At 42.8% G+C, this 20872-nt stretch overlaps 2 protein-coding genes across 4 annotated transcripts in view; one reads left to right on the top strand and one right to left on the bottom strand.

Moving 5' to 3' along the window:
- Window positions 1–3686, top strand: part of ulk2 (unc-51 like autophagy activating kinase 2) — an 81888-nt gene extending 78202 nt beyond the window's left edge. For both annotated transcript variants that reach the window (XM_086216147.1, XM_086216146.1), the window contains 2 exons: window positions 675–810; window positions 973–3686. In XM_086216147.1, coding sequence (XP_086072273.1) covers window positions 675–810; window positions 973–1037 — 201 coding nt within the window. In that variant the 3' untranslated portion in view covers window positions 1038–3686. The remainder of the gene's footprint in view (window positions 1–674; window positions 811–972) is intronic.
- The window catches only part of LOC147254506 (aldehyde dehydrogenase, dimeric NADP-preferring-like), a 29630-nt gene continuing 8848 nt past the window's right edge, over window positions 91–20872 (bottom strand). For both annotated transcript variants that reach the window (XM_086216148.1, XM_086216149.1), the window contains exons 9-10: window positions 5664–5763; window positions 91–5168 (exon numbers count right to left, since the gene is read on the bottom strand). In XM_086216148.1, coding sequence (XP_086072274.1) covers window positions 4855–5168; window positions 5664–5763 — 414 coding nt within the window. In that variant the 3' untranslated portion in view covers window positions 91–4854. The remainder of the gene's footprint in view (window positions 5169–5663; window positions 5764–20872) is intronic.

The following is a 20872-nucleotide window of genomic DNA, read 5'->3' as shown; positions in this document are numbered from 1 at the left end:
AGTGTCAGAAAGAAGTACAGCACACCAAACACTGACCCGATGATTCCATCTAGAACATGGTATTTATTGAATTGGTTATTCAGTGGTGGTTAATGATGTGACTGTATAATGGAGTAATGAGTTTGTTGGTGTCTTGCTGTGGTATTGATAAGTACACACAGCAGTCAATCAAATGTAGTCCAATAGGTTTACTTGAGTAACGAGCACAGCACAGACACAATGCCCTGGACAGTATTAGTGTGGTCTGAGTGAACAATATTAATATTCATCACACAAATAAATGTCACATTTAGAAATACTACAAAATATTACAAATTAAGGTTACTGAAAATTATTCACTTTACTCATGCCATTAGCCACTGAGAACGTAACTGTTGAACCAGTGACTGTTAGAACTAGCCACAGCACCCGTAAGTCAAATTTAGTCAAAGATTGCCCTCTAGTGGCCTTATGTGGTAACCACTAAGAAAGATGGGGATTAATGGAACCTTCCAGAAATGCAACTGCTGAGCTTGTTAAAGCTCTGTTATTGGCTGACAGAGATTATACACACAGTATATTCTAGGAGGGTAAAAGTTCTAAAACAATGAACAGTAGCAGTATTATTATATAATATAATCAGTGCTGCCAACCTTATGTGATTTTGTGTATGTTTGTGTATATGTGCATACAAGGTCCAGTCAGCAGCTCTTGATGAGATGTTTAAGCAGACAGAGGATATAGCCTACCGCTACAGCAAGGCCGCCATGCTGCTGGATGGTCTGTCCAAGATTTTGCAGGACCCTACTGACATTGAAAATGTAGTCAAGTGTGAGTACACACTAGACACTCAGACACAAACTCACAGACTGTACTCTCAAACATCAGCTGTCCGCCTGGAGCTTCGTAATAGTGTACAAAGACAGATTTTCTGTTCCATTGTTAAATTCATTCACTTCTATTGATACAATTTCATTTTGTATTTCCTTGCAGACAAGGCCAGTGTGGATCGCAGGATCTCAGCCCTCTGCTACTGTACTGTCACGCTGTATGAATAGCATCCCCTCAATAAACACACACCAACAGGGACCATGTCCACATCTATTGACTACCTTCTTCATAATCATCCTCACTGTTTTCTTCTGTAGCAGTTGAAGCACTTTTTTCAATTGGTTTTCATGGGTATTTATCTGTTCATATCATCAGGGCCTGAATTGTGCAGCATGTGATGAGCAAAGCATTGAAGCAATGGCTGACATAATCAGTGCACCTGTTAGTGTTTTATGTGGAAAAAACCTGTTTAACACTGACAAATTTATCTGTTATTACCTGAAGAAAGGCAGATGGACTGTAAAATTGTGGTGGGCTTCTCGAGACTGTCAGCTAATGCAAAGGAAGCTTGATAGTCTCATCTGTATGTTGTGTTTGAAGGAGGAAATGAAAGAAATTAACAAAGCTAAAAGCCATTCACTGTAACTCAAGACTGTCAGAAACTTTATATGAAACCAAAACTCAGACTGAGAAATGCATGGTAATGGGTACAATGGAACTAATTGCTTCTTTTTTGTTGTTGTTCGCTCAAGCACTTTATTGTGTGTTGATGGGAGGAAGTGGTATCGGTACAATTTTATGATAGTGATGCGAAGGCAATGGATGAGTTTTAAACACTGCGACCCCGTCTTCAAAATGACCTGCTTTCTTACTTTTGTGTACATAGTAAACAGATTTCCAGAAGCGCATATATTTCACACAAGGGAATATATGTTAGCAGTTACATTTAAAGATTAACTAGGTATTTGGAGAAGCACTTTTCTATTGTTCACTGTTGTGAAATGTTTTAGATAAAAGAGCACTCCACCAAGACAATAATTACCCTCCCTGATAGTTTTATCAGTGAAAGGCAGGCAGGGTGTAATGGCTGGTGGTATTCAGTTACATAATAATCTTTGTGGCTCTGATTTTGACAATTCTTTATGTAATCTAAATTTGGAATTGTCATCCTTTGGTGTTTATACAACATTGATGGAATTCTTGTTTAACCTAGTAAAGCCTGTGGGGAAAATCTATTTTCAGCAACCATGAACTGCTAATGTCTTCCTAGTTCCTGCAAACTTTATAAATCATTAACCAGATTACCACAAATATCACCGAAAAATCTTATTTATTTTTTTAAATACAGAGCTAGGAGAGTTTGATAAGCTGATATTAATTCATTCTTGACATACTGTGTAGAGCTGTCAATCATTAATTCATTCTTGTCACATGATCCAAGCTTCCCTTATTACTTATGATGATAGGAATGTAATACACCTGCAGTGAATTGTTGATCATGTTACTCTGTAAGCAAAGAGTTAAACTGAATTTCAGGTAATGATGTCAGACTGATAAGAATTTAGGAAACTGAGTCACTGTGGCAGTGTAAGGCTTTCTTTCTTGTTACCATGTAAGTGCTGAACAGCCAATCAGGTGTTCACTTTGATCTGAATAGTGAAACTGAAGGGGTTACTTGACGTTTTACCTAATAGTAAGTACCTTTAATAGTAAGTTTGATTTTACTAATACAACACAGCTTTTAATGTTTGTCAGTATCTGTAGCTAATTTTTTTACCAACACATTTGCAAAGTTGTAAATATATTTGTATGTTATGTATGTGATGAATTATTTCCCCCTATTATCAGGAGGTTGAGTGAATGTGCTTAAACTCACAGTTTAAGTTTTTGGGCAAGTACACTGCCTATTAGTTTTAAGAGCACAAATCTTTGTATGTACATAGATGAATTTGATACATTTTATTCATGTCTGCCAAGGGTTCACGGTTAAAAAAAAAACTAAACAAGTAACTATTACAGGCACAACTGAGGTGTGCCAAAGAAATACTCCAGGCAGCTCCAACACTTTCCAGTGAACTATTTCTACCAGGACTGTTAATCATGTTCAAGTCACCCGCATTTGTTCAGTGGGTCTTTCAAAATATCTCTGAAATGAGTACAATGTCTTAAAAGCCTGTTTCTCATTTCCTAAAGTTCCTTAAGTCTCCTTGTTAAGACTGGAATTATTGCTCTGCCTTGCATCCTCTGTCAGTCTGCCTCCTTGTAATTTGACCCTTTACTTAAATAGTGTATGTCGGTGTATGGTTTCCTTGTTTACACATATGCATTAAAGCCAGTTATATACCATTCATGATTGCTTGCCTTCCAGTGAAAAGAACATACAATGCATACTGGTATTTATAGGCGTGTAAATGAATGGACAGGATCTCTTCACTCTCTGGACCTTTTTCTTTTACTGAAGGAATGTTATTTTGTTTTGAACATATGTGGGATTTCATTTTCTCTGTTCATGTCTTGGGCACTCAACCATACAAAGCTTTTTATTGTACACAAAGTGAAGTGTGTGAAATAAAACTGATAGGAACCCTCCTGATTCGGCACTATTTTGTCTTAAGGCTATAATGGAAGAAAAACTGTTAAGCTCAAACATGGGTGCCAAGTCCCCTTACAACCTGTAAAATCACCTGCTGGATCTGAAGATGTTATGAAGAAACCTTCATGTCACTCATCCCGCCTCCCAACTGACACTGAAAATGTAACACTTTCCTGCTACAGATTTTTACAGAGAAATGTTAATGTTTTACTTTTCTCTCACCAAGGGGTGTCGCTCACTCCTCTTAATGGAACTCAATTGTAATCTTGTTAATAAAAAAGATCAAAGCAGTTTCTTGGTTTTATTTTTTTGCAAGACTAGTGGATCAACACTATAAATGGGTTTTGCATAAAGTGTCAGAGGTGTGTCAAAGCTGAGACAACTCCATGAAATTGCAGATAAGTATCGAGGAAGTAACATTATAGATGCAGTAAGAAATCGTGGACTAACTGGCTACAGTTTGAAAAACTTGACCACACACGATCAAGCTGGGAGCTGGGTTGTCTGGAACTCTGTGCTCCTGGTACTATCTCCATTTGCAAATTGCAAAGGGACAGACTAAGAATAGTTCACAAAAAACATTTCAAACAACAAATGGAAAATACCATGCCTAGAGAAGGCCTGGGGCCTCTGTCTGCAGCAAAGCAAGAGTGCTTGTCAGTGAGCACCTGGTTGGGCCTAGCAAGAAGGGGCTACATGGTTGCTTCTTCCATCCAAAGACCCACCATTTCTGAAAGAGCCACTTAGTTTGGAAAGAAAAATCAATACAGTAAATGGGAAGTTTGAGAGAAATTTACATTCTATGTACACAGATCAGGGTTGAATTGTGCCCTCACTGCAATTGAACTCCAGGAGGATTCACTTGTAAGTGGACAATGACTACTTCGGTGAGGTGGGCTCAGACCAGTTGTTTTGGTCTGCACTAAATACAATGATCAGTAATAAATGCCCAAACAAAAAAGTACCAGTGGTTGAACTATGATAAGAAAAAAAAGTTTTGCAATAAATTTTTCTCATACAAGATACATCAGAAAATGAAATCTAAACCTAAGCAATGTCTTCAAAAAGCCTCCTCTGTATCCTGTAGAGGGGGACTGGATTGGTGAGGCTGGCAGTCACACACGTAATACAACACCAGGCAAAGAAGATTTCTTCAACAGGAAACAAGAATGGAAAAATTGAGGGAGATAGAGCATAATGGGACATGTGAAGCGATTGTGGACCAAAGTGGTAGAAAATGTTAATGTGGAAAGGTAATGACGAAAAACTCTTTAGAACCGAATATTTATAATTTTGTTAGGAATGTTAACACAAAATACCATCTATGTTTGAAGAAGAATTTGCATTTAATTTAGCACTTTTGGCTAAAAGTGTTGATGATTTCAAAGATCAGATGAAAATCATTTCACCTGGCACTTATTTTCTGTTTAAAAAAGAATGTTGGGATTTCTCTAGTTATAAAAACCTCTCCAGTACCAGCAGGTACAATTAAGGCCTGAAGCTATGAGCAGGATGACCAGCAGGGTGATGAACAGACCGAAGGCAATGATGGAGACACTGACGGCCCAAATGAATGTCCTCTTAGATAGGTCAATCAGGGATGACTTGAGGACCATCCGCACCCTGCGTGCCCTATGACGGTCCTGGGGTGGGTACCGCACCAGGTTGACACTCTCCATGCCCAGTGAGCGGACGAGACATGCCCTCTGATGGCTCAGTCGGTCAAAGGTGTGTTTTCCATGGTAGTTGCCCATTCCACTCTGACCTAGAGGTGTAACATATGAAAGAAGCAGAAACAGAAACTGCATTTCCAAATTAATCCTAGGCCCTATTTTTCTTTGTGGTAGAAATTATTGGTAAGGATCAATATTATCTGGATCACTCCAATGCTGCATATTGGTTGCTATGTAATCTCACAGGGCAATTGTTCATACCAAATTTTGTTCACTAAAACAAAGATCCAAAAATAATTTAGATCTTTGTTTTCAACTTATAAATACAACTGTATTAAGTTTATTCAGATTATGGATAAATAACAACAGTATTAACCAGATTGTTATAGTTGTATTCTTTCCACTTGGTAAAGCCACAACTTGCTGTTTTGGTGTATGCCCCTAAATAGGGTAAAGAGGATTAATTCAAATTAGTCACTTGAACTGTTGAAATACATAAGTAAACTTTTATTTTCAATTGATCACTCAATCTTCAGTTTAATTAGTTTTTAGTTTTGCAATAGTCTCTGTATTTTATTCTCTCTTACCAACACCACCAAATGGAAGAGAACTGAGGGTGTAGTGCATCATAACATCATTCACTGTCACCCCTCCACTTGTAGTCTCCTCAATCATCCTCTTTGTTGCCTTAAAGAAAAAAGATGAGAAGAAAATGATATAGAAACATTAGACCATAGCTACTGTTGAGTTGAGCTGCAGCCATGCCCCTCTCCACCTGGGTGCATCAGGTGAGGGTGTGGCTTCCAGAAGCAGACTGAGTGGACCAGGTGGAGATGATCTGGTAGTCAATAGGGTGGAAGATAGTGGTGGTGGGTGTGTAACTTTTGTAAAGCAAGACAATTGACCAAAAAAACCTGCTCCAGAGACTTGAATACTTAATTGACATTAAGGGAACAGCATTAAACTGTTTCAATGCTATTTATCAGGTTGATTTTAGTTTGTACACGTTAACGATGAATCTTCTATGCTAACAAAAGTTAAACACAGTGTTCCCCAAGGTTCAGTGCTTGGGCCGGCACTCCTCACTTCATAAATGCCTCCTTTAGGTCAAATTTTCATTGTCATGCAGATGATACTATTGATATATTTATCAATAAAGCCAGATGAACGCCAACAGGCCTACAGGGTGTGGCTGGTCTATGGGTCTCCAGAGGTAGCGGACCAGTACCGGCAGGCCAAGCCGTGTGTAGCCATGGCGGTCGTCAAGGCAAAAACTCGGGCGTGGGAGGAATTCAGTGAGGCCATTGAGAATGACAATTGGTCGGCTCCCAAAAGGTTCTGGCAAACTGTCCATCACCTCAGAGGGGGAAGGCGGAAACTTGCCCACACTGTTTACAGTGGGGGCGGGAGGCTACTGACGTCAAATGGGGAGATAATTGGACAGTGGAAGGAATACTTTGAGGAACTCCTCAATCCCATCAACATGTATTCCATGGAGTAAACAGAGTTGGGGGAGTACTTGGGGGGTGTGGGGCTGTCTTGGTTGACCCATCTCTGCAACATTGTGTGGACATCGGGGGTGGTGGCTTTGGAGTAACAGACTGGGGAGGTGGTCTCCATCTTTAAGAAAGGGGACCAAAAGGTGTGTTCCAACTATTGGGGAATCACACTACTCAGCCTCCCTGAAAAGGTCTACGCCAGGGTACTGCAGAGGAGGGTCAGGGCGATAGCCAAACCTCCGATCAAGGAGGAGCAATGTGGTTTTCATCCTGGCCGTGGAAATGTGGATCAGATCTTCACCCTTACCAGGGTGCTGGAGGGGCATGGGAGTTTGCCCAACCAGTCCACATGTGCTTTGTGGATTTGGAGAAGACTTATGACCGTGTTCCCAGGAGCAACCTGGTATCCCAGTACTCCGGGAGTATGGGGTGGATGGCCCCTCACAAAGGGCCATTTAGTCTTTAGGAAAGAAGAGCAGTTGATGCTAAGGTCATTAAATATATATAGTAATAATATACTAACATTATATATCATAATATAGGATGTCCCATCACAATAAAATGGGCGTATGAGTGAAGAACGTTTGAGAATAACAAGAAATAAACCTTGTTGTGACTCATTCAGTGTCTAGTATGTTCACATACTAAAGGGGTACGTTGCTCGGACTTTGTCATACAAACTACCCGGCTGAAAGAGTTACTCAAAGGTAGTGTGTGAATGATAAGATCCAACCATACTTGTATGGGAAGATCAGTGTGATTGTGGAATAAATCTGTGTGACTGATAAGCCCACTGAAAGTCTAAAGCACTCCTGTCCCAGTAGTGAGTCGGCTAAAATTATGGGGAACAAAATGGGGAAATTAAAACCATTACCTGACCCTCTTACAGGGCCTGTTAAAATAATGGCAGAAAAAAGGGGACCAAATGTGGTTGAGGATGTTCCACTTTGGCACTATATTACTCAGGAGGTGTTTCCATTGAAAGGCACATTGAGCACTGATTGTTTAAGAAGGTGTCGAATATTGTTAGAAGAACACATGAAGGGAAAGAAAGTAGGGAAGAAAATGATGGACTGGCAAGCTTATCAAAAGTGGGAAAGAGAAGCAGAGATAAGAGAAGCTAAGTCAGAAACAGGATTGATGTTGAAGCAAGAAATGAAAGGAGAGAGTACGTGTGAAAGAAAGGAGAAAAATGTAGGGCTAGAAATCAGGGAAGGGCTCTGCCTCCTCCATATGCTGTCTCCATGCCTGCAGCCCCTCCTCCAGAAACAACTTCTCCACAGGGGACCACTGCTGCAACTGACCCCCAAAAAGGAAATTCTGAAGAAAAGGAACACAGAGATTTGTACCCTGACCTGTCTGTTCTCTCTTTGACTCCAAAAACTCAGCAGACTGACATTGTATCTCCCAAGAAACCTATAGCAGCATCTTTCAACTACTGGTTACAGAGTCAAGAAGATAAAGGGGGTGTACCCCAAATGCCTATGATGATGTTTCCCAACCCCCAACCATGACCAACGGGGCATGATGCACATACACATTGAGATCCATAGGTGTTTGTGTACAGGCCATGGCATCCAGTTGAACTGAAGGAAATTGTTGAGGAGCTACCTGATCCACAAAAGACTGGAGGTGAGAGCAGTGAGGCCTGCATGGATCTCTACATAGGGGAAACCAAACAGCCCCTCAACAAGCGCATGGCGCAACATAGAAGAGCCAACTCTGGAGGACAGGACTCAGCGGTTTTCCTCCACCTCAAGGAGGAAAGCCGCTCCTTCCAGGACGACCATGTCCAAATCCTCGACAGAGAGGACAGATGGTTTGAAAGAGGAGTTAAAGAAGCCATCCACGTCAAGATAGAGAAACCATCTTTGAACAGAGGAGGTGGACTGCGACATTTCCTTTCACCTATTTACAACCAAGTCCTTTCAAAGCTTCCCCAAAGAGTTCAGCTGAAAGACCCATGTGGAACGGCTGCTGCCAGCACAGCCCATTAGCATCTGAGTGGTCGGTGAAACTCCCTAACGACCACCCCTGAAACTCCCTGACACCGCACAACGACTGTCGTTTGGGGAGGCCAGGTGAGTCTCGGGAGGGTCGTTTCCACCACAATAGCACTGACCACTCCCACATAGGTTTATAAGCTGGAGTTTCCACACTCTTCACTAGAACTGAAGAAGCCTCTCAGATGAGAGGTGAAACGTCTTCAAGATAAACTTACGTCCAGTTGACCAGATTTTACTTCGCTTCGATCTACGATGACCTGGATGAATGAGAACCTACACAGACATCGAGGTGAGAAATGGGTCACAGCGATGCATCAGTTGTTGTCCATGTACAATCCAACCCTGCAGGAAGTCGAGGCAGTTTGTCGCAAATGTTTCAAGCTCCGATGGGCTAACATTTGACCTGCACAGTGGTCCACAAGCCCTACAGTTGGAACACGGGACTTCGCCAGAATGATGAATACACTGTACACTGCAGTGCGTGCAGTTCCCCCTCAGAGTATGCTGGCCTGAAATTCACAACACCAAACAGAAGGAGGGTGAGTCAGCTGCTGATTATCATGCACGCCTGGAAACTGTCTTTGCAGCTCACACTGGCATAGATGCAGACAATGAGGCATACAGCGACCTGTTGAAGACCGCACTGGTGAATGGTCTCCAAGGTGATCTTTAGAACCAAGTCATGGCTACCTGTGTGGGCTGGGAAACTGAGCCCAAGGCAACTGTATGGACACATATTCTGCACGCCGAAAGAAATAAGATGGAGCTGGATTTCAAGCAGGCAAGAAAACTCCAGACGGCTCAGTTTGGCAAGGCAAGGCAACAGTTTGTCTCAAAGGGCTTCACATGGCATCATAACAACATCCTCTGCCCTTTGACCCTCACATCGACTGAGGAAAAACTCCATAGAAAACCCTTTTAACAGGGAAAAATCTAAGAAACCTCAAGGTGAGCAACAGAGGAGGGATCCCTCACCCAGGACAGACAGACGTGCAGTAGATGTTGTTACAGACAAGAAAACAGTTTACAATACAAAATGTGGGAAACATGGAAATGTTAACAACAGCTGAAGAAGGAAGCTTCTGGAAGGGGAGGCAGGGAGAGCAAGCCAACTTGATGGGGGACTGGATGGCAAACTGGTTCATGGAAGGGGAGCGCGGGCCTGTGTAATAGTAGGGGATAAAAGGGGGGGGGGTGGATGCAGGCGGCGGTTGGAGCTCTGGTGGATCTATGGAAACCCAGAGAGACTGCGAGACACCAAGGCCAAACTACAAAGTGCAACAAGTAATGGTAATGACAGTTCAAAAAATGTGCGGGGAGGAGAGGAGGAGAGAGGGGGAGAGGAGAGGAGAAGAGAGGAGAGGAGAGGAGGGGAGGGCTCCATGTAACCTGATGTGTCCCCCAGCAGTCTACGCCGATAGCAGCATAGCTATAAATGGTTCAGAGCTACCTGAACCAGTCCTAACTGAAGGCTCTGTCATAAAGGAAAGTCTTAAGCCTGGACTTAAACATAGTTAGAGTGTCTGCCTCTCTGACCCATTGAGAGAGCTGGTTCCACAGTAGAGGAGCCCAGTACCTAAAGGCTCTACCTCCCAGTCTGTTTTTAGAGATACTGAACTAAAAGACCCTGCATTCTGGGAGCGGAGTGCTCTGGTGGGACAGTAGGGACTAATGAGTTCTTTCAAATAGGATGGAGCTTTATCATTGAGAGCCTTATAAGTCAGCAAAAGGATTTTGAAGTCGATTCTAGATCCTCCAGGAAGCCAGTGGAGAGAAGCTAAAGTGGGAGACGTGTGTTCTCTCTTCTTAACTCCCGTCAAAACCCTTGCTGCAGTGTTCTGGACCAGCTGGAGACTCTTTAAAGAGTATTTAGGACATCCTGACAAGAGAGAGTTGCAGTAGTCCAGCCTAGAAGTGATAAATGCATGCACCAGTTTCTCAGCATCACTCTGGGAAAGGATATTCCTAATCTTAGCGATACTTCGCAGATGGAAGAAGGCGGTCCTAGTCACACACTTTATGTGGGAGCTGAAGGAAAGGTCCTGGTCAAAAATGACTCCAAGTTTCCTTGCAGTTGTACTCGGGGTCAAGGTGATGCCATCTAGAGTAGTGATCCGATTAGAGAGTGTGTTCCTGAGGTGTTCAGGTCCAAACACGATGACCTCAGTTTTATCTGAATTTAGCATTAAGAAGTTAGAAGACATCCAGGATTTAATGTCTTTTAGGCAGTCTTGCAGATAAGTAAAATGGCTTGTGTCGTCTGGCTCCATCGACAAGTAAAGTTGCGTGTCGTCCGCATAACAGTGGAAGGTGATCGAGTGCTTCCGTATTATGTCACCTAATGGGAGCATGTAAAGAGTGAAGAGAATCAGTCCTAAAACTGAACCCTGTGGTACACCACATGTAACTCTGCTATACTCTGAATAGTCATTATTAACATAAACAAACTGGAACCTACCTGATAAATAGGACTTAAACCATTTTAGGGCAGTTCCTTTCATCCCAATTTCATGGTTTAGTCTCTGAAGTAGGATGCTGTGGTCAACGGTGTCAAATGCAGCGCTGAGGTCCAAAAGTACAAGTACAGAGACAAGACCTCTGTCCGAAGCTATAAGAAGATCATTAGAGACTCTGACCAGTGCTGTTTCAGTGCTATGGTGTTCCCTGAATCCAGACTGGAAGGCTTCAAAAAGCTAATTGCTGTGCAGATGTTCATGTAGCTCCTCCAGGACAACCTTCTAAAGGATCTTGGAGATGTAGGGGAGGTTGGATATCGGCCTATAGTTGGGTAACACATCTGGGTCAAGAGAAGGTTTTTTAAGTAAAGGGTTAATGACAGCCACCTTTAAGGCCTGTGGCACATAACCTGTGACTAAGAAAGATTAATTTGATTTAACATGGACGTGTTGACTAGAGGGAAGGCATCCTTAAGTAGGCTTGTCGGGATGGGATCCAGCAGACAAGTGGCTGACTTGGAGGAAGTGACTGCAGAAGTTAATAATGACAGGTCGATGGGGGTGAAGCTGTCCAAGTTTGCACCAAGTCTGGGAGGTGCTTCTATGGGGACTGTAGTCTGTCCTCCATTACTGGCAATCTTTGTTCTAATATTCACAATCTTTTCAGCAAAGAAAGATAGGAAGTCGTTACTGCTGAGAGTTGCGGGGATACATGGCTCAACAGCACTATGGTTCTCGGTGAGCCTGCCCACAGTGTTGAAGAGGAACCTGGGGTTGTTCTTATTCTTTTCTATTAGGGACGAGTAGTAAGCGCTTCTCGCATTATGGAGTTCTTTTTTACATATTAATAAACTATCCTTCCAGGCTTGGCGGACTTCCTCATGCTGGCTGGAATGTGTCTTCCTTTCCAGTTGTCTGGTCTTCTGTTTTAAGTTAATGTTGTACCAGCAGGGGGGCCAACGGCATCATGTACCAAGACAATGGTCTCACCAGACAGGCAGAGGAAGGAAAAGAATAAATCCACAGCCTATGGGTCCAAGGCGGACGGATGGCAAGTTGAGATGCTACAAATGCGAAGGCTACGGACACATCTCAAGTAACTGTGCTACCCCGGACAACTTCCAGCAAGAAAAGTCCTGGCCACATGCGCCACCTGCAGGACTGTGTGTCCATTCTCCTGGACTTCCAGTGACACAGCCATAGGAGACAGCGGAGGCAGGTCAGAGCATGGAGCAGCACATTGACGTAAGTACACACCCTGACACTCATAGCAATGCTGATAAACCACTTATCACATATCATCAAAATCTAAATTGATTCCTATTCCTTAAGAATCAAGGTGGTAGTTGTTAAATCTGGACACATGCACACACCTAAGGTTCTGTCATAAATCAAAGTGCCATTGTGGAATGCCCTGATTCACCATGTAACACCCCCATCTTGCCTGTAAAGAAACCAAATGGGAGTTGGAGACCAGTCCAAGTTCTTAGGGCAATAAGTGAAGCTGTTCAACATCCAGCTCCAACTGTACCTAATGTGGCTACGTTAATGTCACAGGTTCCGGCAGATTCTTGCTGGTTTACAGTCATTGATTTAGCAAATGCATATTTTAGCATTCCTGTTCACCCGGACTCACAAATCTGGTTTGCTTTCACTTTCAATGGTAAACATTACACTTGGACGCAAATGCCACAGGGTTATGCCTCCAGCCCCACTCTGTTTACTGCAGCTGTGGCTGAGAACCTGTCGAATTGGCAACCAGTGTGTGGCAGTACACTTATTCAGTATGTTGATGATCTTCTGGTGTTTTCTTCTACACGAAAAGATTGTCAGGCTGATACAGTGGGATTGCTCTGTTTTCTGGCAGAAAGTGGTCACAAAGTGTCAAAAGAAAAGCTGCAGTTGGTTGCACAATCAGTGCGTTATCTTGGTCGTATTATCACTCCAGATGGGTGTAGATTAGGTCCGGACCGCATCCAGGCCATCTTGGATGTTCCAAAGCCACAAATAAAAAAGCAAATGATGTCTTTTTTAGGCTGCCGTCCATGGATTCGTGATTTTGCGGAGATCTCCCAACCCCTAAATGATATCACACATGGGGGGGGAAACATTTGATTATGACTGACTTGTTGACTTGGAGGCAGAAACAGCTTTCTCTGACTTGAAACAAGCTTTATCTAGCTCACCTTGTTTAGGATTACCAAATCCTGCAATTCCTTACAACCTCTTTGTTTCTGAACGTGATGGTTTTATGTCAGCAGTTCTTAACACAGTCCCATGGGGACAAACAGTGTCCCATTGGGTATTATTCAAAACGACTTTCCATAACAGAAATAGCTATGGTAGTGTGTCTAAAAGCTGTAGCAGCCACTACTGTAGCAGTTTTGGCTACAGCTGACATTGTTGCTATGTGTCCTCTTGTTGTGCATGTTCCACACGCTGTCCACTCTCTCATTCTTCAGGCGAAAACTGCTCACCTAACACCAGCAAGATTGTTGCACTGGCTAAACGTCTGACTAACAATGTCGCATGTAACCTTAAAACGCTGTACTCTTCTTAACCCATCCACACTGCTTCCAAATGCTGTGGATGGAGAACCTCATTCTTGTCTGGAGGTGGTTGACATTGTGTCAAACCCACGTGATGCAATGTTTGATACACCTTTGTCTAATCCTGACTGTGTGTTCTTTGTAGATGGCTCTGCCATGAGAAACCCATCTGATAGTTCCTCGTGTGTTTCTAATGCCATATGTTCGGAACATAGTGTAATTGAAAGTGCCCGGTTACCCAGTAATCTATCTGCTCAGGCAGCTGAATTGTTTGCACTAACCCGTGCTTTCATTCTAGGTAAAGGACAAGCTATTGCAGTCTTCACAGATTCTCAATATGCATTTAATGTTTGTCATAACGTCCATGCATTGTGGAAAAACCGTGGTTTCCTTACCTCTACAGGTAAACCCATTGCTCACAGAACTCTTATTATTAATCTTCTGTCTGCATTACTGCTACAAGCCTCAATAGCAGTATGCAAATGTCAAGCTCACACAGGGTCGGCTGACCCAGTGTCACAGGGTAATGCGGCCGCAGATACTGCTGCAAGATTTGCTGCTCTCTCACCTGTCTCCCCCATTTTGCAACTACCCTTATCTATCCAGAAAAACATTTTTTCTCTTAATGATGTCTCTGTGCTTCAAACAGGAGCTGATACTGGAGAGAAAGCGTTTTGGGAAAAGGGTAAACAGTGTTGGTCTCCCAGTACTCCCGAAATCCATATTCCCTTTCTTAGCTAAATTGATTCATGGTCCTGACCATGTATCAAAAGGAGGGATGATGGATATTGTAAATCAATTATGGTATGCACCAGGATTTTCAGCATTTGCTGAAAATTTTTGTAAAAAATGTTTAATTTGTACTGGCGACCTGTCCAGGGTGTACCCCGCCTCTCGCCCGTTGACGCTGGGATAGGCTCCAGCCCCCCCGCGACCCTTAATGTGTAGGAATAAGCGGAAGATGACGATGGATGGATGGATGTTTAATTTGTGCAACGAGTAATATTGGCAGAGGTGAAACAATGCATTTGTCAGCACATCCAAAACCAGAGGGTCCTTTTGAACATTTGATGATGGATTTCATAGAACTTACTCCATGCAAGGGTTATAAATTTTGTCTTGTAATTGTTGACATGTTTTCAAAATTGTAATGGATTGAGTGTTTTCCATGTAGACATGCTACAGCTGTGTCAGTTGTTAAAGCATTGTTGAGGGAAGTAATCCCAAGATGGGGACTTCCATCTAAGTTAACCAGTGACAATGGATCTCATTTCGTTAACAGTGTGATCCAAAGTCTTTCAGAAAGCCTCCAAATAAATCTGAAAAAGCATTGTGCCTACCACCCAGCTAGTGGAGGGGCAGTCGAAAGGGTTAACCAGACTTTGAAAACAAAATTGATAAAGTTAATGGCAGAAACTAATCTTTCATGGGTTGACGTTCTACCACTCACACTGATGTTTATGAGAGGTCGTCCACATAAGACAACTGGACTTTCTTCTTATGAGATACTCACAGGTCGTCCGATGCTAATGACTAATACCCCTTTCCCGCAAAATAGGTTAACACTGACAGGAATGGATGATGACATGTTAAGATACTGTTGTTCACTCAACCATGTTTTGAAGCTTATCTTCCCGAAGGTGAAAGCAGCCCTTCCTGAGCCTACAGCAGTGCAGCTCAACAACATCCAACTGGCTGACTGGGTGTTGGTGAAGGATCTAAGGAGGAAACACTGGCGTCAACCTCGGTGGACAGGACCATACCAAGTGCTGCTGACCATTCCGACTGCTGTCCGGATAGCTGAGAGGGACACGTGGATTCATGCATCCCAGTGCAAGCCTTTCCCTAACGATGTCCTGGATGGAGAAGAAGCAACCCAGACGGAAGGGAGATAATAAGGGTTCCTGGAGGAAGTTCGGGATTACAGTATCCATCGTGGGTTTAATCACCACTGTCATAGTCCAACTCCGGCCTCCGGTTGAACAGCGAGATGACACCTGTTCTTAAAAAGCACCACCACATGATGTCAATGGACTCTTATCATCGAGGGCGCAAGGAGACACAAAAGGGAGGAGTGGCCTTGGCATGCCACCGGTACAGCATCAGGTGACCCCAGGAGAAGATGACATCAAAACAGCCGGAATAAAACAGTGGATAATGAGTTTGTGTATTTATGGTTTACTTTGGTTTTGTTTTTTTGTGTGTATTTTTTGTGTTTTTTCCCTTTTCTACTTGGATCTGTGATCAATGATCTCAGAATTAATGTAATTCCTAAATATGTGTTGTTGACACGTTGTGTCAAAAGGGAGGAATGTAGGAATTGATTTATTAGAGAGGTAATAGAGTCTCAGGAAGTATTTTATGAGTTCCTGTGGCCACCCTGACCTCAAGGCACTAAAGGGCAATAGAACAGGATGGAGGAGGGAGTTGAGAAGCAAATATTTAAGAGGTGTTATTTCCTATAACCTATAGTCATTGCTTTGATGTGGAAATCATCTGCCCCTTTGTTGTTGAATGGTATAAAAGGTTGGGTCATTGTACAGATCAAGAGAGAACACTCTGCAGTCTTCTCTCCATGCTGCATGCATTAAAGAGACTTGATTCATCACACCGAGTTCGTGATTCTTCAGAGAAATAGCAACTCTCAACGATCTACAAGGAGGAGTTCCCTTACAGTAGTGAAGGGGGTCGAGTTTGGTGGCGGGAGGATGTCATCTCTGCTTTTTGCAGATGATGTGGTCCATCATTTTATTATCAGGCTGCACTAACAGGTCATTAAAGACTCTACAGCTGGTCCAGAGTGTAGCTGTATACGCAGGGGCGTTGCAAGGAAAATTAAAGTGGGTGGGTCCACTGGGGGGGTGTAATAAAAACTATGCAATTTCCTGCATTCTAGTGCATTTTAAAGGTGGTTTTATATAGCTATAACAAGAGAGGAAATATCAAATTAAATGGTGTGTTTGGTAAACTACTACATGTCCCAGACATGATTCTCTTCCCCTTCAATGGCTGTCTTTCACTAAGGCTATATTTTTCCTGCGTTCAGCACCCACAAATCAAAATGAAACAAAGAAAAAAAACTTAAGACTTTGGACTTTAAACTTAATCTGTCTTAAGTTATTTTCGGATATTTTCCCCTCCGAATGGGAATAGGACACAAGCATGACAACTCAATTGCTTACGGTACTTAAATGAATTTAATAAACATATTCAATCAAAATTTACAAATATAAATGATGATCAAACTAGAACAAATATAAAATAACTTAATTCCTCATAATACTGACATTTCTCAGAAATCAATGTATCTCAAGGCTAGGTGACAAACTCCTTCTCTCTCCCTCTTGTTCCCTCTCTCCATTTCTCTTTCCCATTCTCTCTCCTATCTCTCTCTTGTCTTCACCTGATTCTCCCCCTATAGTTGGAGGATTCTTATTCATGTTGGTTGGATTGATCTTATCGTTTTTTTACTGGATGGTTCTTAGTGTCCAAGTATTGGTCGGATGGATTACTGTGCTGGTGGTTGGATTGTTCCATAGAGTTTCACTGTCTCTCAGTCTCCCTGTCTCTCTCCGTCTCTCTCTCTCCCCTCCCTGTCTCGCTCTTCTCCCTCTCCCTTTCTTTCCCCTGTGTGGTTTTTAAGATAGTTTGTTCTCTCTCTCTTTTTTCCCTTTGTTTATTTATTCATTTATTTTTTTCCCCCTCATGGGGTTAGGAATTGATCTTCTCTGAATGATATTTTCAGTATGTACTGGAAGAAGAACTGTAGGTAATAAAATGTAATGTAATAAATGTAATGAAAAAAGTTTTTAAAAAGTCTCCCTGTCTCTCCCTCTCCATGTACAGTATCTCTCAGTCTCTCTCCCCCTCTGTCTCCCTCTCTCTCTTTCTTTCTGTCTTTTCCCTCTCTCCCTGTCTCTCCCTCTCCCTGTATCTCTCGGTCTCTCTACCTCTCCCTGTATCTCTCCCTTTCTTTTCCCTCTCTCCCTATCTCTCCCCCTCCCTGTCTCTCTTTCTTTCTTTCTTCCCCTCTCTCCCCATCTCTCTCCTTCTCACCATCTCTCTCTCTCACTCTCTAAGTAAAAAAATGTGTTCAAAAATGTGTTGGTGGTTGGATTGTTCCATGTAGTGTTTCACTGTCTCTCAGTCACTTTCACTGTCTCTGCCTCTGTCTCTCTCCCTCTCCCCGTCTCTCCCTCCCTCTCCCTCTCGCTCTCCCTGTCTCCTCCATCTCTCTCCCTCTCTAACTAAGGAGGAGACATCTCTGGAGTCAGCAGAGTCTCTGTTTTCATATGATATGTCATTTGTTTGGTTAGCATCGGGTAGCATGAGGTAGTGAAATGTGCAGAAGCAGAAACGCCGTTTTTGTTACATGCCGACATCCTTGGGTTGTGAGCTGTGTTTCGTTTGGTTGGCAGTGCTTAGTATGTGCTTTTAGCTGAGTTTCTCTCCATCATTTTGGTATGCTACATGTCAGGATTGGAGCCTACTAGCGGGTTGAAAGATCGTCTGTAGTGCAGCACCTCACTCTGTCCCCCTGGTTGGGGTCGCTCGGGCTCAAAAGATGCATATGTACAGTCCTTAACGTTACCTTTATGGGTGGGGGATGATCGCATAGAAAATATTTTGGCTTTACAGCGCTCGCACACCTGTCCACTGATCGTCTCTGCTCTGGTCCACTGCGGTGATACACTGTTGCTGCACTTCAGCAATGAAGCCTTGCTCAATCTCTCGCAGGCGCACGCACAGAGCAAACCAAGTGGAGCTTGGGTGGGGGGGGATTGTCCAGATGAAATTATATAACGAAATAAATGGTACAGGCTGATAATCGGTTCTCAAAGATCAAGCATGTCAATAATCTAGTACATACATTGATGTATTGAATTTTGACCAGAAAATTTCCCCAAATTATGGTAAAAGTGGGTGGGTCCAATATTATTGGACCCTAAAAGTGAGTGGGTCTGGACCCCCCAACTTATAATGGTGGCGACGCCAATGTGTACATACATTGACAGGAACTAGGAAGAGAGACCATATCACCCCCATCTTAGCTTCGCTGCAATGGTGTCCAGTAAAATCCATTTAAAATCAGTTTAAAATCCTTCTCCTCACTTTTAAAGCCCTTAATGGTCAGGCTTCATCATATCTTAAAGAGCTCATATTATGAGCCGACCAGAGCACTACGCTCACACGCATGCAGGTCTACTTGTAGTTCCTAGTGTCTCTTAAAGTAGAATGGGAGGCAGAGCCTTCAGTTGTCAGGCTCTACTCCTGTGTTCATCTCCCAGTTTCCTCCCAGAGGGAGATATCTATTCTACATTTAAGAGTAGGCTTAAAACCTTCCTTTTTGATGTAGCTTATAGATAGGGCTTATCCTGGACCAGCTCCTAGTTTATACTGCTACAGACAATAAGGGGACTCCCATTTTGCACTGAGCTTTCTCCTCCTCTCTGTTTCTATCCATCTTTATCTACAACATTCGCATGTATCATTGCATCCATTAGTCTAGACTTCTTCCCCGGAATTGTCTGTGCTCTCTTGCCCCGCAGGTCACCTGGGGCTGTAGACGCTGGGGCTGTAGATGCTGGGTTGATCGCCTCCTGTTAAGGCGGATAGCTGGCCACTCTGAGCCTTGTTCCACCTGAGGTTTATTCCTGTTAAAAGGGACTTTTTTCCTCGCCACCGTTGCTGAGTGCTTGTTCATGTGGGAATGTTGGGTCTCTTTCATCTGAGTTAAAGAGTAAGGTTCTTTGTGTAAAGTGCCTTGAGATGGCCTTTGTTGTGATTTGGCGCTATATAAATAAAGATTGACTGATTACAATAAAGAGAGCTAAAGAGAGGAGACAAACTTGAATATATGTGTTGAGGTATGGACTAAAAAAGGGTGTGTAAGTGCTGTTAATTTTTATAATCCATGTAAACAGATTGAGTCAGGACATTTAGAGGAACTTTGGGAGCGTTTGGGTGAGGGATTTTAATTTACATTTTTTATTTTTACAGCTCACTATATGGGGGGATAGAAATGATAAAAATGGCAGTGTAGTCAAAGAGTTTTTAGATGATAAAGAATTTGTTTGTCTGAACGATGGTTCTTATACAAGAATTGATATTGCAAAAGGTAGAGGGTCTGCCATAGATCTCACAATTGTATCTCAAGTGTTGGCTAGAAGGTGCAGTTGGGAAGTGCTAAATGAGAGTACTTTGGGTAGTGATCATTACCCTCTTGTGGTTCAGTTGGAGATTGAGCTAGTAAGAGAAGGAATGAGAGAAGAATTTTAGGCAAGGCAAGGCAAATTTTATTTGTATAGCCCATTCTCACGAACAGTTTGTCTCAAAGGGCTTAACTTGGCATCATAACAACATCCTCTGCCCTTAGACCCTCACATCGACTGAGGAAAAACTCCATAGAAAACCCTTTTAACAGGGAAAAGTCTGAGAAACCTCAGGGTGAGCAACAGAGGAGGGATCCCTCACCCAGGAGGAACTGACATGCAATAGATGTTGTTACAGACACAAAAACAGTTTATAATACAAAATGTGGACTTCTGGTAGGCGGGGGGGGGGGGGGGGTGCAGAGAAAGTGAGCCAGCTTGATGGGAGGACTGGATGGCATACTGGTTCATGGGAAGGGAGAGCAGGCCGGTGTAACAGCAGGGAAAAAGGGGGGCCTTTTCAGAGATCACTGAGAGCAGGCTGGTGGGTATTAGGGATGGTGCCAGTGTTGATCTCGTATGCCATGCAGTAACTAATAGCATAATTAGTGCTGATGAGGTAACTATTTCTAAGTCAACTCCTGGTAATAGAGGAAGAATGGTCCCTTGGAGGTCTGAGCCATTAATGGGGGTGTTTCAAAACCTCAAAGTGGACCTTAAATTTTGGAAATTTAATTAAATACAAACAATGTCAAGCTGTGTTGAGATGACTAGTCAAGAGTGCGAAAAGGGAATACTGGAAAAAGTTTTGTGAGTCAATTGAAAGAACAACTCCAATTCAAAGAGTATGGGGCATGATTAAGAAGATGAGAGGCAATGGGAGGGATTTTGAGTATCCAGTAATGATTGAGGAACAAAGATTTATTACTAACAGTAAAGATAAGGCTGAAGTTGTAGCTTAGGCATTGGTAAAGGTACATAGCTCAGGAAATCTAACTCATGAGGAAAGAACAGGACGAGAAACAACACTCAGGAAATACAGAGGAGTTTTAAGTGAAGATGTAGGACATGGGGAAGTTCTTAAGGCCCTGGAGACACAACACAAACTTGGCTTGCGTGTCCACAAGTTTTTAG

This window comes from Aulostomus chinensis, chromosome 10 (assembly GCF_037954235.1).
Source record: "Aulostomus chinensis isolate RoL2024-O1b breed Wild chromosome 10, RoL_Achi_v1.0, whole genome shotgun sequence".
Lineage (NCBI taxonomy): Eukaryota > Metazoa > Chordata > Actinopteri > Syngnathiformes > Aulostomidae > Aulostomus > Aulostomus chinensis.
The sequence above is the reverse complement of the archived record's forward strand: the minus strand, read 5'-3'. Positions and strand labels throughout refer to the sequence as shown.